This window comes from Megalops cyprinoides, chromosome 5 (genome assembly GCF_013368585.1).
Source record: "Megalops cyprinoides isolate fMegCyp1 chromosome 5, fMegCyp1.pri, whole genome shotgun sequence".
In the NCBI taxonomy this organism is placed as follows: Eukaryota; Metazoa; Chordata; class Actinopteri; order Elopiformes; family Megalopidae; genus Megalops; species Megalops cyprinoides.
In genome coordinates, this window is record NC_050587.1 from 30,010,769 (window position 1) to 30,031,309 (window position 20,541).

General features: G+C 45.1%; 1 protein-coding gene across 2 annotated transcripts; it reads left to right on the plus strand.

The window, feature by feature from the left end:
- Positions 1 to 1,084: 1,084 nt before the first annotated feature.
- sbno1 (strawberry notch homolog 1 (Drosophila)) lies at positions 1,085 to 20,524 on the plus strand. Of its 2 annotated transcripts, none has more exons than XM_036529269.1 (32): positions 1,085 to 1,400; positions 3,996 to 4,112; positions 4,288 to 4,389; positions 5,114 to 5,429; positions 6,325 to 6,425; positions 6,695 to 6,791; positions 7,190 to 7,350; positions 7,458 to 7,591; positions 7,704 to 7,794; positions 7,921 to 8,082; positions 8,504 to 8,639; positions 8,774 to 8,879; positions 9,240 to 9,393; positions 9,841 to 10,023; positions 10,456 to 10,553; positions 10,953 to 11,101; positions 11,268 to 11,471; positions 12,200 to 12,379; positions 12,815 to 12,987; positions 13,327 to 13,458; positions 13,563 to 13,698; positions 13,986 to 14,098; positions 14,188 to 14,259; positions 14,351 to 14,450; positions 15,409 to 15,483; positions 15,901 to 16,047; positions 16,777 to 16,871; positions 17,227 to 17,313; positions 17,561 to 17,698; positions 17,786 to 17,862; positions 18,365 to 18,558; positions 19,220 to 20,524. In XM_036529269.1, the coding sequence occupies exons 2-32, from the start codon at positions 3,999 to 4,001 to the stop codon at positions 19,360 to 19,362; spliced, it is 4,170 nt and encodes a 1,389-aa protein (XP_036385162.1). In that variant the 5' UTR covers positions 1,085 to 1,400; positions 3,996 to 3,998; the 3' UTR covers positions 19,363 to 20,524. The 2 variants fall into 2 exon arrangements, with proteins under 2 accessions (XP_036385162.1, XP_036385163.1); XM_036529270.1 differs by having other exon boundaries at positions 5,117 to 5,429.
- The last annotated feature ends 17 nt before the right edge of the window (positions 20,525 to 20,541 follow it).

Here is a 20,541-nt window from a genome sequence, read left to right on the forward strand (position 1 = left end):
GTCGCTCCCTCTAAAAGCAAATGCGCACATACATACACACACACTCCTCAGTGTTTGGTGCGTACACTTACCAAATTGAATACATAACTACATTTCACTTGGATTTAAATAGACTGTACCCATCATTGATACTGGGTGATACCAAAATATTTAGGCAACTTTGGGAAAGCCACTTTTACACCATTTTAATTAGGCCTTTGCAGACCTAGGTAGAGATCATCCATGTCCTTTTCAGGATTACAAATGGCCAAAATACTTAGCAAGTGGAATGCATTCCATTCCATTCCATTATTTTGATTATGACCATTATTTCTGTCCTGGTGTACACCCCCCCACCCCCCCACGCAACAAGTATTGTGGGTCATCACTGAGCATGGCAGTCTGTGCAATGCCATGGAAACGGCTGACTCATCAGCATGTCTTCAATTGAGCGTGGTCAGACAGGGCTTGGCCAGTATCCATTGAAGGGATATAGAATTCCAGTTTTATATACATCATTGCCTTTTGTTGTGTCTTTATGTGCATGTGTAACACAATTGTGACATAGTTATGTTAAGGATACTGTACATCATCCACAGCATATTTTAAACTAATTGCAACAAACTAATTACAGCTGACAAAACACTGACTGCAACTGAGGTCCTTGGGTTAATTTAATTAACCTGCACTCAAAAACACAGTTCCTATGAATTCAGTATCAGATCCAGAAGCAGATGTCTATGATTAAAACTAAGCATGTCACATATACCTATTACATAATCCATATTAGAGAGTGTCATAATTCTTTGAGATATTGGAGGAATTCATACTGTACAGTGAAGTAGCAAAGTAATGCACTATTAAACACACATTTTATTAGTATACTAAAATACATTTAATATGGTTTTGAATAAATTAAAGAGCTAACATTCTACAGCAGTGTTCATGGAAACAGTCAGAATATTCAAAATAATCTACCAAAGAAAGTAGACCTTCTCAAAATGGCTTCTAACTACTTCACAGTGCCGAAAATGCGTAAACGGAAATGCGTTATCAAACATCACTTCCGAAAGGTGACATCATTTCCTGTATGGGGACCGTTGATCACGTGACCAAGGCTTACTTCTCTGCTTCTCCGATCTGTCTAAAACATGAATATTATTATACAAACGGACACCTTTTCTCTCCAGCGCTTCTATTTTGTCTGCACGCTCGTAAACGTCACTTTGGAATCCGTTCGAGCGATTGTAAAAGCAGAAATTTGCTTCTGGAAATTTCTGCTCTCGGGGGTGGATGTCACGTGATCAGCACGCGGGTCTGGTCGTTCGGTAAAGATGGCGACAGTTGTGTAGAAAGTAGCAGAGGAAGGCAGCAGCAAGCTCGAGTCCGCAACGGTAATTGGAAGCCTATAAAGGCCGCAAGTAAGTACTTTAGCAAGATTTTTACACCTGAAAACGACTGCCAGATTTTCCAGGATATCGCTTGGATGTGAAAGAATAAGATCAGTGCTCCCTAGGCATCACAAACTCATTGTTTTGGTTTCATCTTTCCATGCCATTGTACGGTGACTGAGCATATTGGCTAGCTAGCGAACAACACTGAAAGATTCCTTGAGCTGGGTCTTGGAAGCTACCGTGGTACGTTACGGCTAACTACTTCGATAGCATTACATGCACATGCGGGCGTGTGCTTTCGGTTCTCCGCATAGATTGTTAGATCGCGAACTGTATTCTAGCTAACTAAATTAATCACTTCACATTAACGGTACACTCAGACAGTAAAACACGGGGCTAACTAGCTAACTGACTACCCTGCAACAATGCATTTAAACTACACTAGCTGTCGGAAGTGTGGTATTATTCTTAGCTAGCCAATTCGCTAGATAAGTTTTGTCAGCGAGGTATCTTGTAACACAACTAACGTTACATTAGTTAATGTAGGTAGCTGTAGTTAGCCAGACCAGCTAACTGAGTGTTGACTAGTTAAATCAGAGCACAAAGGTGAGTGATAATTCTTTTAAATAAATGTAAAACAAAGTACGGGCTGCCTTGCAAACCGCATAATGTTCCAGCTTTTCGTTTGCTAAGTTGCTAGCTTGTCAAACTGAAGTAGCTAGGCAGGTATGCTAGCTGTCTAGCTAGCATCCATTAAGCTGTTATCGTTTGATAGTTATTGTTGCTTCTTCGCTAGTTTAATTGAGTGCAGGTATTACAAATAATCAGCAAGGTAGCTAATTACAGTATGTCATTCATGTCATATGTGTTCCTGGAAACATTAAGTGTGCTGACTACCAGCGCGCCAGACCCGGAAGGGCAACTAGCTATGTTGTGTGAACACGTGTGTGAATCGATAAAGGATAGCTGGATGCCGGTGTAGTTCAGTTTTTTTCTCTTCCGTTTACCTTGAGGACGCACTGTGTATGATGGTTACAACAGATCTTTTAATTAAGTAGACATCTATCGTATATATGTGACTGAGCTGTTGGCAAAGTGATTTTTTTGCCAATATTTGAACCTTCTTGACAAGCAACGTTAACTTATCCAACTAAGTGGGTGTTTGAAAAACGTGTGTTCTCTTTATTGTGGTCAGGATGGATGGGTGGATGACACCTAATTTTCGTTGAGTTATAGCTGCATCGATTGTTATGGTGTTTAGATGGCTAGTTTTCAGTTAATTTGGGTAGGTCCAATGTACACATGGGGATCCGCATACTTTAAAATGGATGTTCAGAAAAACATGTGGTCGTGTACACTTCTGCCACAAGAGCTGGTCAGCTTCGCTGTACATTACTTTGAATCATGTAAAATGTTCGGCACATCGTCACACAAGCAATTAAGCATTAAGATGTCTATTCAGTTATGAATGTCATTTTACGTTCTGGTCGAATATGGCTAGCTAGCGTCCGGAGTGAAGCCCTGCACTGTTCAGTTGTAATTGGATAAAATGTTTTGGGCTTTGTTAACTTTATAATATAAATCTAAATATCGCGATATATATTTGAGGTCATGTGGTAGCATGCGAAAATGCGGAGGGAACCTACCAGGTAGCCCAGCTTTCACGTTGGTAGCTACCTAGCCTACCTTCCTTGGTCACAAATTACGAAACGACCAAGTTATAGAAAGCGAAACGATTTAAATGTGAAACGTTATCTGAATGAAATGGATTGGCGTTCGGAAGAAATGCAAAGTTATTTTATTTAGCACTGAACCTGCGCTTTGTGGGTGCAAATCCGCTCACCTAAAGCACACGTGAGGGTCGCTGCTTAGGTCACATGGAGGACGAAACTCCTGTAGCGCCTGCTTTTCTAGCATTGTGGGGACGCTGTTTACCACTGGCCCTATATGCTACCATAGCATATAATGAAAAATGTCACTGTCAGTGGGCTAATTCTCCTCAGAATTTTTACATGAAACGCATTTTAAACGCGTGGCTTTACAAAAGTTAAAAAGAAAGCATTGATTATCCATTATTGAGATGAACAAATTTCTAAATGCACAGCAGGAATTTATTCTTCATTCATCTCAGGCCATTGGTTTAGTAGTGAATGCAGACAGTGTGGGTAGCTACAAATAAGTTGAACACAAATATATGACATGGCTGAAAATTTAAGTATTAGATGTTTTTTGTTAAGTTTTTGGTTACAGTGGAATTAAAGAATAGCACAGTTCAGTCATCACCCCTGCAGTGTACGACCAGAAGGAGCACACGTTGCAGGTTCAGTCTTATTCTGTCTGTCTCCTCCTCCTAGAGGCTATTTTCCTCTCACTGAAGCTCTTACTGATCAATAATGAGGATGTGAGCAGACGGCATATTATCCCGTTACGAGGCAGGAGGCCAGAATAGCGTTATTGCCTTTAAGCTCCCCTTTTCTATGACCACCCACAAAGGTTACAGAAAAAGGCAGTTAAAGCTCACAGGTCTGCTGAGCCATAATTTGTGTCCCGCTATGCAGCCAGTTATGGGATTGGGATGGTGGGATGGAGTGATGGGACATGTGCTTTTGTGATGGTTCCCAGGTGATGGATCCTGGACAAGATTTGCTGTTGGCTGCCCTGAGTGAGAGCGGGATCAGTGCGAATGACCTGTTCGACATTGAACCGCAGGATGTGACCCCGCCTCCTGCCCCGCAACAGGTAGGAAAAGTCGAGCAGTGGCATTCCTCCTGAAAATCCCTGAAAGCCCTGCGCGGTGCTTTCGTGATAAACCGCTGTTCTTCATAATCAGATGTGCGTGTGCTTGAAAGGCTACATCCTAATAAGTGCCCATTGTTTGCGTCTGAGTGCTTGGTTGTGTGATTTGTCCTCGCAGTCAGTTCCCATAAGCACTTTGGATATTGGCCCAGCAACGGAGACAGCTGGAACTGTGAGGCCAGAACCTGCCGTGCTGCCTACTCCTACAGTCACCATCAGGGTAGGCCCTCCCTCTCAACACTTATGTGCGGCTTATCGGTGTTTTCAGAGAAGATTGAAGTCGCAGTAGCAATACACTTACTAACCGTGTAGGCTTAATGGTGGAAAGCAACAAGAGCAACACCAATATTGACTTGGGTATGTTGTAATTACTAATGACCAGCCACATGTAAAGTGCACTGAAATTTGCTTTGTTGCAGCATAAAGCAGAGCTAAAACTGAGCCTAACCTCTGTTGCCTAACTGAATCCGTCTTCCTTTACAAGAAGCTTTCTTAGTCATCTTATCTGGGTGTGGAGATGTTGGCATTCCTATGCCCCCCCCCTTTTAGAGTTTATGTTTAGGTCTTATAGTTCAGATTTAGATATTAACTTAGCATTAATGTGCTATTGAAAATTTGTATTTACTCGTTCTTTTCACATCAACATCAAACAGACTGCTGCGTTTCCTCCGTGGCCACTTTGTGTATTATTGACTCTGCAGTTTCACAATAGCATTTATCTCATTGAAAACATGACCTTGTGTGCTGTGAGGCGGCTTTTGAAACCAAGTCACGAAGACACTTCCTGCATGACTGCTTAAAAATTGCCGTACTTGCAGGTGGCATTAATTTGAGGGGGGGGCTGTTGGACGCTGTCAGGCGTTCTGTACTGCGGTTTCAACCACTTTCTTCTACATCACATGATGGCTAACATCTCCTCCTCTTTCTGTCCATTCCGTTAAAAGCAGAAGCCCCAGCCGTCGACCACCACCTTCGTCCTGAACCAGCTCAACCAGCTCCCCTCGTTGGGAACAATAGTTGTGACCAAGCCGTCAGTTGGCACCACCTCCAGACAGACCATAACAGTGGCTAAGGTGGTCCACTCCACGGCTGGCCGGGTCACCCCCACCGCCACCGTGCGGACAGTAGTCCCTCCCAGCCGGGAGCAGATCCAACTGAAGGATCTCCTGAAGACCAGCAGCATCAAGACCAGCAGCCTCGGGGAGCTCATGAAGCTGAAGCCACCACCCAATATCGCCCAGCCTGTTGCTACAGCAACCAGTAAGTGCTGAGCTCATTGGCTTATCACAGACTTTCCACTAGGGAGAACTGCAGCAAGTTTGACAGATCTCTGATCATACGGGCTGACTCATGGGGGGCTTGTCATAGGGTTACGGTCGGTTCTGCCTCTTTTAGAATACTTAATGCAGCTTTGGAAGGAAGCTAAGACTCCTTTGTTGTACCGAGGTTCATATGTGAATTCTGTCTTAATGAGATTAAATTAGGCTTCTGCTTCTTTAATTTTAGGGATGATCCGTTTCAGTCCTGGATACTCAGTTTCTGTTGGCTTTTCTTCTGGCTCCGCTCTTAATTGTGGATCTTTAGTTGTCTGCAATGGAAGTCAGCTCGTGGTGTTCCAGGTATATGCTGGTAATGGAAAGGAAACTGAAACGACAGGATTCCAGGCCTGTGGATTAGAATTGCACTCCCCTGTTTTGCTGTGTAATTTGCCGCAGGCCAACTGGATCGCACAGTCAAGTCGCTGCTTTCGCGATGGCTATATCGCCCAGCCCTACTTTGAAGCATGCGCGCAGTATTGGCATTTGACTTTTCTGCTTTAAACTTAGATAAGAATACTGCAGTATTTCTATCAACTGTTACCAAAGCTTGCAATGCTCTCCCCTTGCAGAAATAATTCTGGTCTCTACAAAAACAGTGAATGCAACAGGTAGGAATGACATGAGGACCGCGGTAGCACTTGCTGGGGTCCAAGGGTTTCACGCTTAAAACAGGTGTACTGGGGGGTGCACACTAACAAAATTCCCACAGGGATGCCAGGCTCTGAATGCACAGGCCTTTTAAAGTGTCGTTCTATTCATTCACCCTCTTCAGAGTTGGATTATTTCGACTCTTCTTCAGAAACGCCTCACAAGGACGATTTTTCACTCCGTTTCAGCTGAGTTGAACAACGGGGTGAAGAAGGAGGTAACGAGCAAAGACGTGGCCAGGATCTGGGTGAACGATGACATCAAAATGCGCAGCTTCTCCCCGACAAACGTGAGTCCTGAGTGTTGCGCTCTTTGCCCGTGGGCCTCTGGCGTATGTAGCGTTCAGGCGGCTCCGTGTGTTATGCAAAAACCTTTACATAACTGCCGTTGTATCACTGCACGAAAGTAGGTTGAATGTTTTGCTGTGTCTCTGAATTATTCACCAGCAGACGGCCAGCTGTCTGACTTTGAACAGTGCTTATTGGCTATATTGATTCTTGAAAACTGTTTCATACTGAATTTAATATGAAATGTTTGGTTCAATTATACCTTTTTTAGAAAATACCTGGAATTAAAGAGGAGGAAGAGCCGGAGGAAGAGGAGGAGGAAGAGTTGGGTCATGCTGAAACCTATGCAGAATACATGCCTATGAAATGTAAGAGTTGTGGACAGCAATGTTTTTCTTGAACTTTGCAGTTAACATTCAGTTAGTGTCTTGCACTTGTGAATTTTGTGCTGAAAGCACGCTTACTAACAAATGTTCTCATATTGGCTGATCTGCAGTGTGTTAGAGACACTTCAGCTTTCAGCACATTTTTTGGAAAATCATTTCCAGGTGTGTGACTCATGACCGCATAGTGGGAATGTACAGTATATGGTGCAGCAGTGTGTGGTACATTCCACTGTGTGCTCAGTGGCATGGGGTATTTCCACTTAAAGGTTCAGACAAGGGCAGGTCAGGTTGCTTTCCAAGAGCTGAGGGAAGCAGGACAGTTTGGAAAGTGCGTAGTTTGAAGCTGATGGACATGCAATTCGTTCCTCCTCCCCACGCAGTGAAGATTGGCCTGCGGCACCCGGACCCCGTGGTGGAGACCAGCTCCCTGTCCAGTGTCAACCCCCCGGATGTGTGGTACCGGCTGTCTATCCCGGAAGAGAGCATCGATCGGGGCTGGCTGTCAGCCCTGCAGCTTGAGGCCATCACGTACGCCGCCCAGGTAAGGCCGGTCAGGCCCCTTCACCGCTGTGTGAATCTTCCATCTTGATTATCCTTCAACCAGCAACTGCGTGCGCATAAAGTGAGTTCATCGTTTTCTTCCGAAAGCAACACGAGACATTCCTTCCAAACGGAGACCGGGCTTCCTATCTGATAGGCGATGGAGCTGGAGTGGGGAAGGGCAGGACCATCGCGGGAATCATTTACGAAAACTATCTCCTCGGCAGGAAACGATCCCTCTGGTAAGAGACCCCCCCCAGGGATTGGCTTCCTCCTCTCAGCCAGTTTTGAGGTCTCAGGAGAAAAGAGGGAGCAGAATGTGCCATTAAAAATCCAATGTGTCCCCCCTTCTAGGTTTAGCGTGTCAAATGACCTGAAGTACGACGCAGAGAGGGATTTGAGAGACATTGGAGCCAAAAACATTCAGGTCCATTCGCTGAATAAGGTAACAGACCTGATGTCTGCAAAAGGCGTCTGTGTGTGGGAAGTGCTTGTGAAAAGTGAGCAAGCATGTAAATGTAATGTCTGTTTTTTTCCACTGCCTTAGACCATTTCCTTTCTTTCCCCCCAGTTTAAATATGGCAAAATTTCCTCAAAACACAATGGGAGTGTGAAGAAAGGTGTTATATTTGCAACATACTCGTCCCTGATTGGAGAAAGCCAGTCTGGTGGGAAGTACAAGACGCGATTCAAGCAGTTACTACACTGGTGTGGCGAGGACTTTGATGGAGTTGTATCCTTTAAACATCAACTATTCAGTCAAAGTGGACACACTGAGAAGTAGAAGCTCAAGGCTGAATTAATAAAACTGAAACTAGGGCAGCACTGTGGTGAAGAAACTTGTAGGTAGAGCTAAGATTGTCAGCTAAAGTTTGCGACATCAGTTCCCAGGTGAACCGGTGCTGTTGTACACTTGAGCAAGGTACTTGCCTGGAATTGCCTGAGTAAATGTATAATATAAATGATACAAATAAGTATCATGTAAAAATGTAAGCTATGCAAGCGGTCTTGGATAAGAATGTCTGCTACCAACATGTATATATGTATAAATACTATATTTGGCATCATAGTTTCCATTCCAGGCTTGCTTGTTCTCGCATTCACCAGTCTGCCGTCCTTGCCGCAGTGAGATCTGCCCTTGACCGTTCCCCCAGATTGTGTTTGATGAATGTCACAAGGCGAAAAACGTCTGCCCCATCGGCTCCTCCAAGCCCACTAAGACGGGACTGGCTGTCCTGGAGCTCCAAAACAAGCTGCCCAAGGCGCGAGTGGTATACGCCAGTGCCACAGGTGAGCGACCTCGGGCTCGTTTGCTCCTGCACGCCTGTGCAGGTGCTGATGGAAGGCCGTTATGCCGTTAACGGGCCGGTTCTTTTCGTCTGCGTGAGGTACAGTCTGTCACGAGTCTGTGTCTCCCCTTTCAGGAGCCTCAGAGCCGCGGAATATGGCGTACATGAACCGCCTCGGGATCTGGGGGGAGGGAACCCCGTTCAAGGAGTTCAGCAACTTCATCCAAGCTGTGGAGCGCAGGTGAGAGGGAAATGGCTTCCTGTATCTGCTTTGCTGTTTCTGGACAAGCTAAACCAGGATAGCTGGATGATATCTGTGATCGTTTTGGCCAGCAGTCTTCAGTTTGGATTGCTCACAGTAAATTTTATTGTATCAGATTATTTTAAAAGGAATTTTTACTTGGATGGAAATATTATTTTTTGGATGTTCATATTGTTTTTCCCAAAAAATCTATTTTTTGCAATCATTGCAGTCATTCTTTTAAGGGCTTAGGCACAACAATTTCAGATGTATTGAACTTTTTCCTTTGCACCTTCCCTCCCAACAATGACATGGCGTTTCACATCAATAATAACGTTAGCGCGTATTGATTTGCTTCAGAGGTGTGGGTGCTATGGAGATCGTTGCCATGGACATGAAGCTAAGAGGGATGTACATCGCTCGCCAGCTGAGCTTCACTGGAGTAACGTTCAAAATTGAAGAAGTCCCTTTGACACAGGACTACATAAAGATGTACAACAAAGCTGTTCGCCTGGTGAGAAATCGCACACAACCCGCCCAGTTTCAAAACGCACAGATAAAGAATGAGACTGAAGGACTTTTGAGTTTTACGCTGTTTTGACTGGAAATGACAAGTAAAGAATAACCTTGAACTGTAAATTTTTTTCTGTGTTTATTTTTAACAGCAAAGCTGGTGGTAGATTTACCTACTGCCACAAAATCTGTCAACAGCCTTGGTTTCTGCTAAGAATTACAGCTAAGAATAGATAAAACAAATCACCAAGTAATCATTTTCAGTGGGTTTGAAGTTTAAACTTTTATCACAGCTCTTTTATTTTACTGTAGAAGATAATTTGCTCGCCTAAAGGTTGTTACACAGTAAGCCTTATACAATTGGACACGCATGCGTGCACGCTGTGTGTCTCGGAGAGGTGTGAGTGTAGCTCCGCCTGGGTCTTACCTTTATGCCTGCTTTATGTAGTGGGTGAGCGCCCGAGAGAAGTTCCAGCAAGCGGCCAACCTGATGGATGCCGAGCAGCGCATGAAGAAGTCCATGTGGGGCCAGTTCTGGTCGGCCCACCAGAGGTTCTTCAAGTACCTGTGCATCGCCTCCAAGGTCCGGAGAGTGGTCGAGCTCGCACGAGAGGAGGTCAAAAACGGAAAGGTGTGTCACTGTTTTCAGATGGCCCCTCCCCTGTTTTGGGTTGCCCATGGAAATAAGCCGTTCTATGGTATGGCTTCCATGTGCCCATGTTTCATGCATCCTTGTGTCAAACATTGGAAACTGTGGAAGTATTGTTTGATAATCCAACAGCTGGACATGTATGTAAAGCAAAACGTGGTTTTCATGTGGAAAAAGTATTAGTTATCATGGACTACAGCCATTTTAGGATTTTATGGTTGTGGTCTTATTTAACTAAGGAAGTTGTGCGTCCTCTTTGAGATTTAATTATCTGGCGTGGAACAGTTATCCCGGTGGGTGGGAACGAGTACCTTGAACACGCTCATGCTTCGGCCTTAGATTGAGTGGGAGACCTGTGTGTAACTGGGACCATCTAGATGAGTTACGGTTGCCTGCTTTCCTTCCTTCCCCCAGTGTGTGGTTATTGGCCTCCAGTCAACAGGAGAAGCTCGGACTCTTGAAGCCCTTGAGGAGGGAGGTGGAGAGCTCAACGATTTTGTTTCCACAGCCAAGTGAGTCCACACCTGCATCTGCTGCCTCTGCAAAATGGTTGCAGATTGCTCTGTCATTCAGATAATTCTGCATGTTCGTTCATCCAAGTGTAACATGACAAGGTGTTCAGTAAACATGTTATGTGTTTCTCTGGCAGTGCAATGTGTTGCATAAAGGCAGTGCCAAATACGCAGTATAATCACATTATAGTCTGTTGCACTGTAGTAGTGCCTGTACTGAGTATAGTGCCATGGTTTGCACTCCAGCCCTGTCCTCACTAAACTTAGCTGGTGCACTGTTCACTGCGCTGTGCGGTTTGTAGTGCCTATGCTAGGTGAGGTTAAATATTGGATGCCATCTGAGTGTTTACAGCATGTGTTAGCGATGTCTACACTGAGGGTGTATTCCCTGTCCCTCAGGGGTGTGCTGCAGTCGCTGGTGGAGAAGCACTTCCCCGCCCCGGACAGACAGAAGCTCTTCAGTCTGCTGGGCATCGACCTTTCGGCCAAAAAAACCCCCTCACCAAATGACAGCGCTTCCACTGACCAGAAGGGCAAGAAGCGGAAAGGTAAACGTGGCCGTCCGTCTCGCCTCGCACACATCCCGCCTGCTGGGCAGGCTTGTCACCGCTGGCGCATCTTATTTTATAGAGCCCTGTAAGCTAAGGCACGCTAATGTCGAATAGCGCCGGGAGTTCTGTTGCCATGCCAACAGCCGCATGCTGCTTTCTTAAGGTCAGGACACGAAGAAAGAGGCAAAGAAGCTGCGGCGCTCTGGGGGCCTCTCGGGCAGCAGCTCGGACGAGAGCGCCAGTGACTCGGAGGCGTCGGAGAAGGAGGCGGAGAGCGACGACAGCTTCAAGTCAGTCAGCTCTGGTGAGGAGGAGGAGGATGACTTTAACCCCTTCAGGGAAGAGTCCAGCGAGGATGATGAGGACGGTGAGTACAGCTGAAAAAATGGGTGTCGTCGTCATCTCGCAGTGCAACGTTCGCAGTGGCTCCACCATTCATCACTGTTGCGGTTTTCAAAGTCGAAGCATTAAGTGGAGCAGGCATTGTATATCTGCAATGGACAGGTTTGAACTTGCTTAATGCAATAGTTTTAGCATTCAGTTCCAGAATATGAATGGATCACAGATAGTTCCCAATATACGACAATTATTATTTTCAAAGAATTTCAGTGTACATTGAGTAGTATTCACACTGTGTTGCCCTGGAATGTTGCTAAGGCTTCATGCACATGCTTTTTTGCCTGAAGCAAGTATTGTGACAGCAAGAATCAAATGCAGGTAATAAAATAGTTGTTTTTAACCTCTCTTAGGAGTGTGAGTCCTCCACCCTTTTACTATTTCAGAACCTAGTATGATCTTATCACTGAGCAGGATCATCATTTATAGCAGCCAAATATCCATGTCGACGTGGTGACATCTTGATTCTTGTAGTCTTAACTCTCATTGGTTGTTTTCTGGGGACAACTTCTGTAGTCATGGTTGAATTGACACAGAGCCACTCAGATCATCGCACTTGTGTACTCAGCCTTAAGTTGTGTGTAAGAAGCCCAAGAAAGCAATATAAGAATTACATCGTGGAGTGTTAATTGAAGTTGATTTCAAAACGGTGTAAAATGTGGCACTGGCTGTAGGATCATCCCTGCTGCTGTTTTCCAGATCCATGGTTGATAAGGAAAGAGCACAAAAAAGGCAAGGAAAAGAAGAGCAAGAAGAAGAAGAAGAGCATCGATCCCGACTCCATTCAAAGTGCCTTGCTAGCCTCAGGCCTTGGCTCGACGAGACCGGCGTTCACAGCCTCTGCTGTCAAATCCTCATCAAGCACTACGCCCACAATAGGTAAGCGGCGATGGCGTAACGTCAGATATGAGCTGCAGTCTACACTGGTATTGCAGGTCATTGGTGTGGGCTGTGGGTCTACTCTGTTGGAACTGTTCCGCCCTGTTCTGTAGGGCTACAGCCTTGCTGGCTTTCCTTGTTCTACAGTGCGTTACAGCGTGTTGTCAAGGCTTCCTCCGTCACACCTGTTGGTGAACTGAAATGTTGTTGCACACTGGGCCTTCCTTATGACCTCAGTAGTGCTGCTGCATTGCACATTTATCGAATATCAAGCGGTATCGTGAAATTCAGTTCGGGCGCCTTGCTCAAGTGTAGTGTACTGGTGAACTAAACTGAGTCAGTTTTGGTGAAGCGTCTCCCTGTCAGTGTCCGGGGCTGGTCTCTCTGAATCGGGAGAGCTGTAGTGGCAGCCGTCTCTGTGTCGGGTTTTCTCAGGCAAAAAGGAGAGCGAGGACGGCGGCTGCGTCACGAGCCAGGATGCGGTGGAGGACGCCCAGCAGATGAAGCGGCAGCTGCTGGAGGAGCTGGAGCAGCTGGCCGAGGAGCTGCCCCCCAACACCCTCGACGAGCTGATCGACGAGCTGGGAGGACCTGACAATGTGGCTGAGGTGGGTTACCCCTGTCTCGCAGTACTGTTCCCCTCTGAAGGGCTGCGCCCCTCTCAGTCTCTCCTGCTCATGTGTTTCTCGTGAGTTTTTGTGCTTTGACTGACAATTAGACTGACAGCCTTAGACTGGCTGAGGGTTTTGTAGTTTCTCTTTCAGTCCATTTGAGATCTAAATGGTACAAGGATGGGTCATTCTTTTGTTACGTTTCTTGGTAGGGAGGAGTGAAAAGTGTCTTTTTAGATAACTGTTTGAGTAGTTTTCAGCGTTGGAGGGGAGAGGGTGTGTCCCACTAAGCCTCTGAAGAGGCCTGACTCACACCCGCTCTCTTCCTGTCTGCAGATGACTGGACGCAAAGGGAGAGTGGTCAGCAATGATGACGGCAGCATCTCTTACGAGTCCCGCTCCGAGCTCGACGTCCCCGTGGAGATCCTCAACCTCACCGAGAAGCAGAGGTTCATGGAAGGAGAGAAGGTGTGGTGCTCTGGTTTCCCTTTTGTATCTGGGGGGGGGGGGGGGGGATATGAGGGAAAGGACACAATTTCATGCTGTTTTTTTTTTCCCTTCTCCCCGTGTAGAACATTGCTATAATCTCTGAGGCTGCCAGCTCAGGCATTTCACTCCAAGCTGACCGCAGGGTGAAGAACCAGCGGAGGAGGGTGCACATGACTCTGGAGTTGCCATGGAGCGCTGACAGGGCCATCCAGCAGTTTGGTAAGTGGCATTTCCGTGATTTATCCTCTTCCTGTCTGCTCCAAGGGAACTGCTTTCGAAGCGGTTTTTTGCGCTTTGAGCCCATCGTCCGAGCATTAGGCTTGTTCTCTAATTTATTGCGCCTGGGGATATTGGTGTTTCGTGCTGTTGGAGAGAAAAGACACGACAGCCCATTCTGTCACAGAGCTTTTTTTTGAGATGCTGAGTTGCCGGTCCTGTTGTGGTTTAAATGAGATGCTGATGATGTCAAGGTATATCCTCATGGCCCTCTGTCTGTCTGCCCACAGGAAGAACACACCGGTCCAATCAGGTCACGGCTCCGGAATATGTGTTCCTCATCTCAGAGCTTGCTGGAGAGCAGCGATTCGCTTCTATTGTTGCGAAAAGGCTTGAAAGCTTGGTAAGTGGCTTTAATTATTGTGAATGTATGATACCTCGACATTTAGCTCCTCTTCTTTGTCTTAATGTGTCATATTTGCACTTTGCTAGGGTGCACTCACACATGGTGACAGAAGAGCCACAGAGACCAGGGACCTGAGCAGGTTCAACTTTGACAACAAGGTAACCTCTCCCAGCCTCCAGATGTGGCAGTGTACCCACAAGGACTTGCTGGTTGTGTGGCTGAGCTTGTCTCTCCTTGTCTTCCTCACAGTATGGCCGGAATGCACTGGAAATTGTCATGAAGTCCATCGTTAACCTGGACTCGCCGCTTGTCTCTTCACCTGCCAACTTTGAAGGGGATTTCTTCAAAGGTATTGCTTTAAATGGTTCTCTTCAAACCTACTTGTTCATTTGATGAAAATGTAGTTGACAGTCCAGTTTAGAATAATCCACGCTTACCTTTTTAAAAAATATAGGCATGAGTTTTTTGTTCCACAAAATCCTGTTTGATATGATAAAATATGGGGAGCAAAACTGAGAAAGTTAAGATTGTTTCTTCCTGAGAAAGGTTCTTTCCGTCAGTAAACTGTGAGGAATGAGTTTTAATTCTAGATACGGGTTTACTGTGGGGTTATCAGGCTCACATTTTGTTGTAAAGGGCAGACTGCCTGTTTTGAACTGAACAAATAAACTTGCTTGGGTTAAACAACTTTGGATAGGACAATTCTTTGCTAACAGCACTTTTGCAGCTAAATATTTCATAACAGCCAAACAACCGCAGATATTTAAGGAGCTGTCTGATGTCTTCTTGAAGAGGATTAGTTGTTGTAGGTTTTGATGTACAATAATTGGTCTTCGTGAGTGGGTTAGGTGGTCCAACTGTATGATAAAGCGGCTCATGCAAGCAGTCGACAACCAACCTTATGTGGCATGCACAACATACAGTAGTGAGATTTTTGTAATTTGGTGTGTAGTATGTAATAACCAGTTTCACCTGAAAGAATAAAAACTTATTTTGTTTTGTGTATTTTGTGCTACCACTCCACTTTGCTATTCCATTAAAATGGAATGCCTGGTTGAGATACTACATTTGGTGGAAAAGCTAGATTTTGGTTGGCTAGCTTAAAATGAGATGACAAACCATATTGAATAAACATCTTTTCTAGTGCCCATTATATTCAAGTCCTGTGTTCTGCTTGGTCATCATTTTGTCTGGCTTGCTGATTTGCTTTATTAAGCAGATATACACTGCTGGAAAGTAAAACTAAAACCAGGTCCAAAGGGTGCCGTGTCTGAAGTACTAATTAAATTGATTTTTTTTTTCTACAGAAATCCGACACGGATTGATTGGTGTGGGCCTAATAAATGTGGAAGATCGCTCGGGTATCCTCACACTGGACAAAGGTCAGACATTGATTTTTTTTTTTTTTTGGAACCCAGTTTTAGGTGTGTTGTGTCAGTGCATATTTTATTTGTGAAACCAAAGATTATTGGAGGAAGATGTTAGATTGGGACACTGCAAGAAGAGGTCAGTCTGAGTCATTTTTGATTTGGGCACAGATTCATGGTAATTGCTTTGTGCTTTCTTTCTAACTTTGATCAATAGCAGTAAACAGTTAATTTCTCAAACAACATGACTATAAACTATGAACTATAAGAGTACTATTGTAAGCGATGAGGCGATAACACCAGCTGAATTTTTCTGATGAAAGTTCAGGACACTGCTTGCTGTGATTGGATTGTGTCTAAGGCACTTTTTTGGCACCGTTTATTTTTCCCCCCTCTGGCTGTTTGATTGAAAGCATGTGTTTTTATTGGCAGATTACAACAACATTGGTAAATTCCTGAACCGTATTCTGGGAATGGAGGTCCAGCAGCAGAATGCGCTCTTCCAGTACTTCTCCGACACGCTGAATGCAGTTATCCAGAACGCCAAGAAGAACGGACGATACGATATGGGAATTCTGGGTGAGAAATTTGCCCGTGAAATTTGAGTTCAAAATGACTTAAGTGTCCCACAGCAAATATGTGGAGGTCCCAAGTACACCTGGGCCTTACCGTGCATGCAAAGGATAAAATTCCAAAATACGGTAGCTTTAAATACATCTTCTGCTGGAATAATTTATTTAAGTTTTATATGTGTTGCTTACGTGACACACAGTAAGATAAATACAGTAAAGTCAATGGGACTGTGCAGGAAAGTGCATTGACACAGCATACGGCTGTCTTCTCCCCTCATGCAGTGTGGGAACTCTTCGTTTTGACTGTTCACATTCACACACGTAAAGACCTTGTAATATTGTCTTAGACCTCACAATTGACTTGGCCTATAAGCGGATTGGCTGTTGATGAAAATCAGGGAATTAGGAGGAGCCCCTAAGATGATGGAACAGAAGGATGAAATGTCACTGTCGGTGCAGAAAGATTTTTACTAATAATGGTCTCTCGAAATCAGAATGGAAAATGTATTTTCTCAAGTGCTGCCACAAACTCTCTTGTTGCTTACATTTTTCCATATTTTTCTTTTAATGAGTTTAAAGTTTAACAAGGGTAACCACAGAAATTCCTAATGAGATTTAAATTCTCACACATCAGTTCTTTTTTTAAATGACTCTCTTTCTTTTAAGAGTTTTTCTTGTTTTGTCTTGTGGCTTTTGTGAGACAATGAAGTTTCTTGTGTACTTTTCCTCCTAACAGACCTTGGCTCTGGTGATGAAAAGGTGAAAAAGATCGATGTTAAGAAGTTCTTGACCCCAGGGTACTCCACCTCTGGTCATGTGGAGCTGTACACGGTATGTGTGATCAATGGGTTTTTACAAGCATGTATGTCAAGTACAGTCAGCCATTATACCAGTAATGTCATTGGCATTTGCCTGTCGTCTCCGGTACCTTGAAATACAAGAGGTTGTGAAGGCCTCAGGTTTCTGTGGCTGTTGATAAGGCAGAGGTGGACACTGCTCCCTTGATGAGTGTTTGCAGTGCATTTCAATACGGAAATTGGCTGATCTGTTGGGGATTTAGAATGGTGTAAATATCAAGAAAGTTCCTTAGGTCACAGGTTTTGTGTTTGTGGAGTCCTGAGCTACACAGAGTAAAAGCTCCATTTTGCTTCATCTGTCACTGATCCTGCCTCTCTGCTCTCTGTAGGTCAGTGTGGAGAGGGGAATGTCCTGGGAAGATGCCACCCACATTTGGGCGGAGCAGAGTGGACCAGATGATGGCTTCTATGTACAGGTGAGATGAGTGTATTAGCCAGTGTCGCACAAAGAAATGGAATAATAGCGGAAATGGTTTCATGGTAGTGCAGAAGGACCCTTATTCACACCCGTGGCAGAAATACCACACGGTTCTTGATTTCTCACTTTCTCGCAGCAATTGTGTTGGCAGCCGACAACGAGGCAAAGTCTCGCTCTGTTCTTTAAATTTAAAGTAGCGTCCACGTTTACCTCTTGCATGAACGCTCCGTTTGATTCATTTCCAGGTGAGGAACAACAAAAAGACCGCCATCCTGGTGAAGGAGATCAACACCAAAAAGAGGCTCTTCCTGGTGTACAGACCAAATACGGGAAAGCAGCTTAAACTCGAGACCTATGCAGACATTCGCAAGAAGTGCAAAAAGGTAGGAGCGTTTGTCATTGTCGGCGTTGCTGCTTTTTCAGCCCACGTGTTTCCCCACATGTTCTTAATGGCCTGTGTGTTGTTTCAGGTCCTTTCAGAGGATGCCAAACAGTACTGGATGGAACAGTACAACTCGTCAGCAGACACGTGTTCCCATGCTTATTGGTAGGGAATCTGGTGTTTACATGGAACTGTTACACATGTGACCGTAACGTAACGCATCAGTGACAGCAGTCTTGAAGCGCTTTATGAAAATGGAATTTTTAACACTGATTTATGAATTGGTTCCAGCGCTGGTCTTGTTAGCCGTTATGACAAGGATACTTGCCTTGGCTCCTCAGAGGCCACAGCATAGCAGGATTTTCAGCTTTTCCCCCCCAAATGCAAAACATTCTCAAATCAGCCAAGGGCGAGCAACCTGATTTAATAAAGACGACGACAGACTGACCCGGGCGGTTGAATGTTCTGCTGGAATGAAAGGCTACAGATAGAAGGCTTGGTGGGCAAACAGAATGAACCCCACGTTAAATGCTTTTTTTAAAAATATATATGTACTTTTCACAGTCAGGTGGCAGTGATATGATACTGGCATAGTGCATTGTAAAGATAAGCATTGGCATAAGCAGTGCTGTTTCTCACCATTGCCTCTTCCTCTTACGAACCACAGGCGAGGGAACTGTAAGAAGGCCTCTGTGGGGCTCCAGTGTGAGATCGGGCTCCGCTGCAGGACCTACTATGTCCTGTGTGGCTCGGTGCTCAGCGTCTGGACCAAGGTGGAGGGCGTCCTCGCCTCCGTCAGTGGAACGAACGTCAAAATGCAGATTGTTCGTTTGAGGACGGAGGACGGACAGCGAATTGTGGGTAAGCCGATCCCCCATCAGACTGACTGCAATTGCAGTAAGTTATCTGCAATTTAGAAATTCAGAAGCTGGCTTTGTTTGTGAGTCACAAACTATGCAGCGTACCACATGACTGAGTGGATGGACGTAGAACAAAATTCAGAGAGGCACCTACAGGTTCCTGTTTACACAGTTCTTAAGGAGTTCATGGGTCCAGTCTCAGCCCCCCAGTTCAGCCTGGAGCAGCAGAGGTATTTTTAGTCAGTTTTAGTGGTAGTTTTAGCCAAAGGGGGAGGCTACTGTGAAGCACATAATTTGTTTTAAGTTCAACAGGCTCTGCTACAGCAAAGTCTTTATACATCAGTAATATGTAAACCCTGAAGCCAATGAAGCAGCACCTTCAAATTTGATTGGCATTCCCTGAGAAGGTAAGAGTTCTGTTTAAGCTGTGGAAGCCAGGTAGTCTAATAACCATACTTGAGTACATCAGAGAACTAGAATTGGAGTTGGAGTTTACCTTGAAATAAAGAAGTAAATCAAGAGCCATGCAGTTAAGCTTAAATGTTTCCACAAAAATTTTGTTTAGTTAGGATATCCCCCTATGTAACGCTTAATATTAGGATTGGCAGGGCAAGGCATTACCTCAGCAAGGGCTTCCCTAACATTCGCCATTCTGTGTCTAGGCCTGATCATTCCAGCGAACTGTGTGGCCCCGCTGATCAACATCCTGTCCTCGTCGGATCAGTCCCAGCAGCTGGCCGTGCAGCAGCAGCAGATGTGGCAGCAGCAGCACCCGCAGAGCTTCACCCGCTCTATCAACACATAGCGCCCTCTATCCACCCCCCCCTTCCCAGACACCCCTGCGTTGCTGCCGGCCTGGCACCGACTCTACACGCGTCGCCCCCACCCCCCACAGTGGGCGCAACCCCAGGCTCCGCCTCGTGCGTGCGTTCGGAGCTCTTGTCCAAAGACGCTCTCCTCACAAGAAGCTCACCGGAACATTCGAGACGGCGCGCTCCAGCCCACAGAGCTGAAGAGGCTCGAGCTAACGGCGACTTGCGCCAGCGTCAGGGAGTCTCTCCCTCGACTACCATTTTTTGTCACTTCTTCCCCCCCTCCATTGTAGTATTTCTTGTTCTTCCTTTGGGCCGGTTCATGGCTATGGGTTTCCTTCTGTTTGAAGTGCTTGAAGTCTGCTTCCTTTATTCAACACATTATAGTGCTCAGGGGTTAGTTCAACAATGCAGTGGCACTTTCTCAGACTGACGTGCTTGGAGCACAGCCTTGACAAGCATCCCCCTCTTCCGTGATCCAGCTGCTTCTCTGTCTCAAGCATGACACTGCTAGTGTACCATTCTGCCCTCAGTCATACTCTCTCTCACACAGCCAGCGATGGCTCACAAACTGGTAACCAAGGTATATACTTGTACCCCTCAGATTGAACAGGAGTACATATAACTGTGACTTTGCATGGTTTGAAAGCCCTTTCTTTGCTCCAAGCTCAACATTTTTTGAAAGTTCTTTGTTTAATATTTAGTATTTAATGAAGGTTCATGGTGTTCCTTTCCTTAAGATGTTAGTTTGTAAACTGGAACGTCATTTGCACCAGGCCACTCAAACATTGTGTGATCTCTGGTGATCTGGTTAATATTTTTACTTTTGTATCTCCATGTTTTAATATTGGCTGCCACTTGAATCCTGGTACAGGTTCATTTCAAGCTGGGGTGCAGTAATTTCTAAACTTTTTGATTTAAGTTCTGTAAATGTCATGAGAGAATGGCTCTATGTTGGGATTATACTTTGCTGTACAAATGTGTATAGTTGCATATCAAGTATTGGAAATGTTTTGCTTAAAGTGAAGTTGATGTTTATAACATTTGAAGGACAATTTCATTTCATGCTTGCACGAGTTGCACTACTGATTTGTTGTACAAAGAATCTGTTTAAAAGAAGGCAAGATTTCTGCATCTTGCATATGACCAATAAATCTGGAGAACAAAATTTG

Excerpts from the sequence above, each read along its gene's own strand:
- sbno1 (XM_036529269.1), top strand. The coding sequence starts at position 3,999 with ATGGATCCTGGACAAGATTTGCTGTTGGCTGCCCTGAGTGAGAGCGGG. Across the intron at positions 11,102-11,267 it reads GAAGGGCAAGAAGCGGAAAG|GTCAGGACACGAAGAAAGAG; the intron begins GTAAACGTGGCC and ends TGCTTTCTTAAG. Across the intron at positions 12,380-12,814 it reads AAGCACTACGCCCACAATAG|GCAAAAAGGAGAGCGAGGAC; the intron begins GTAAGCGGCGAT and ends GGGTTTTCTCAG.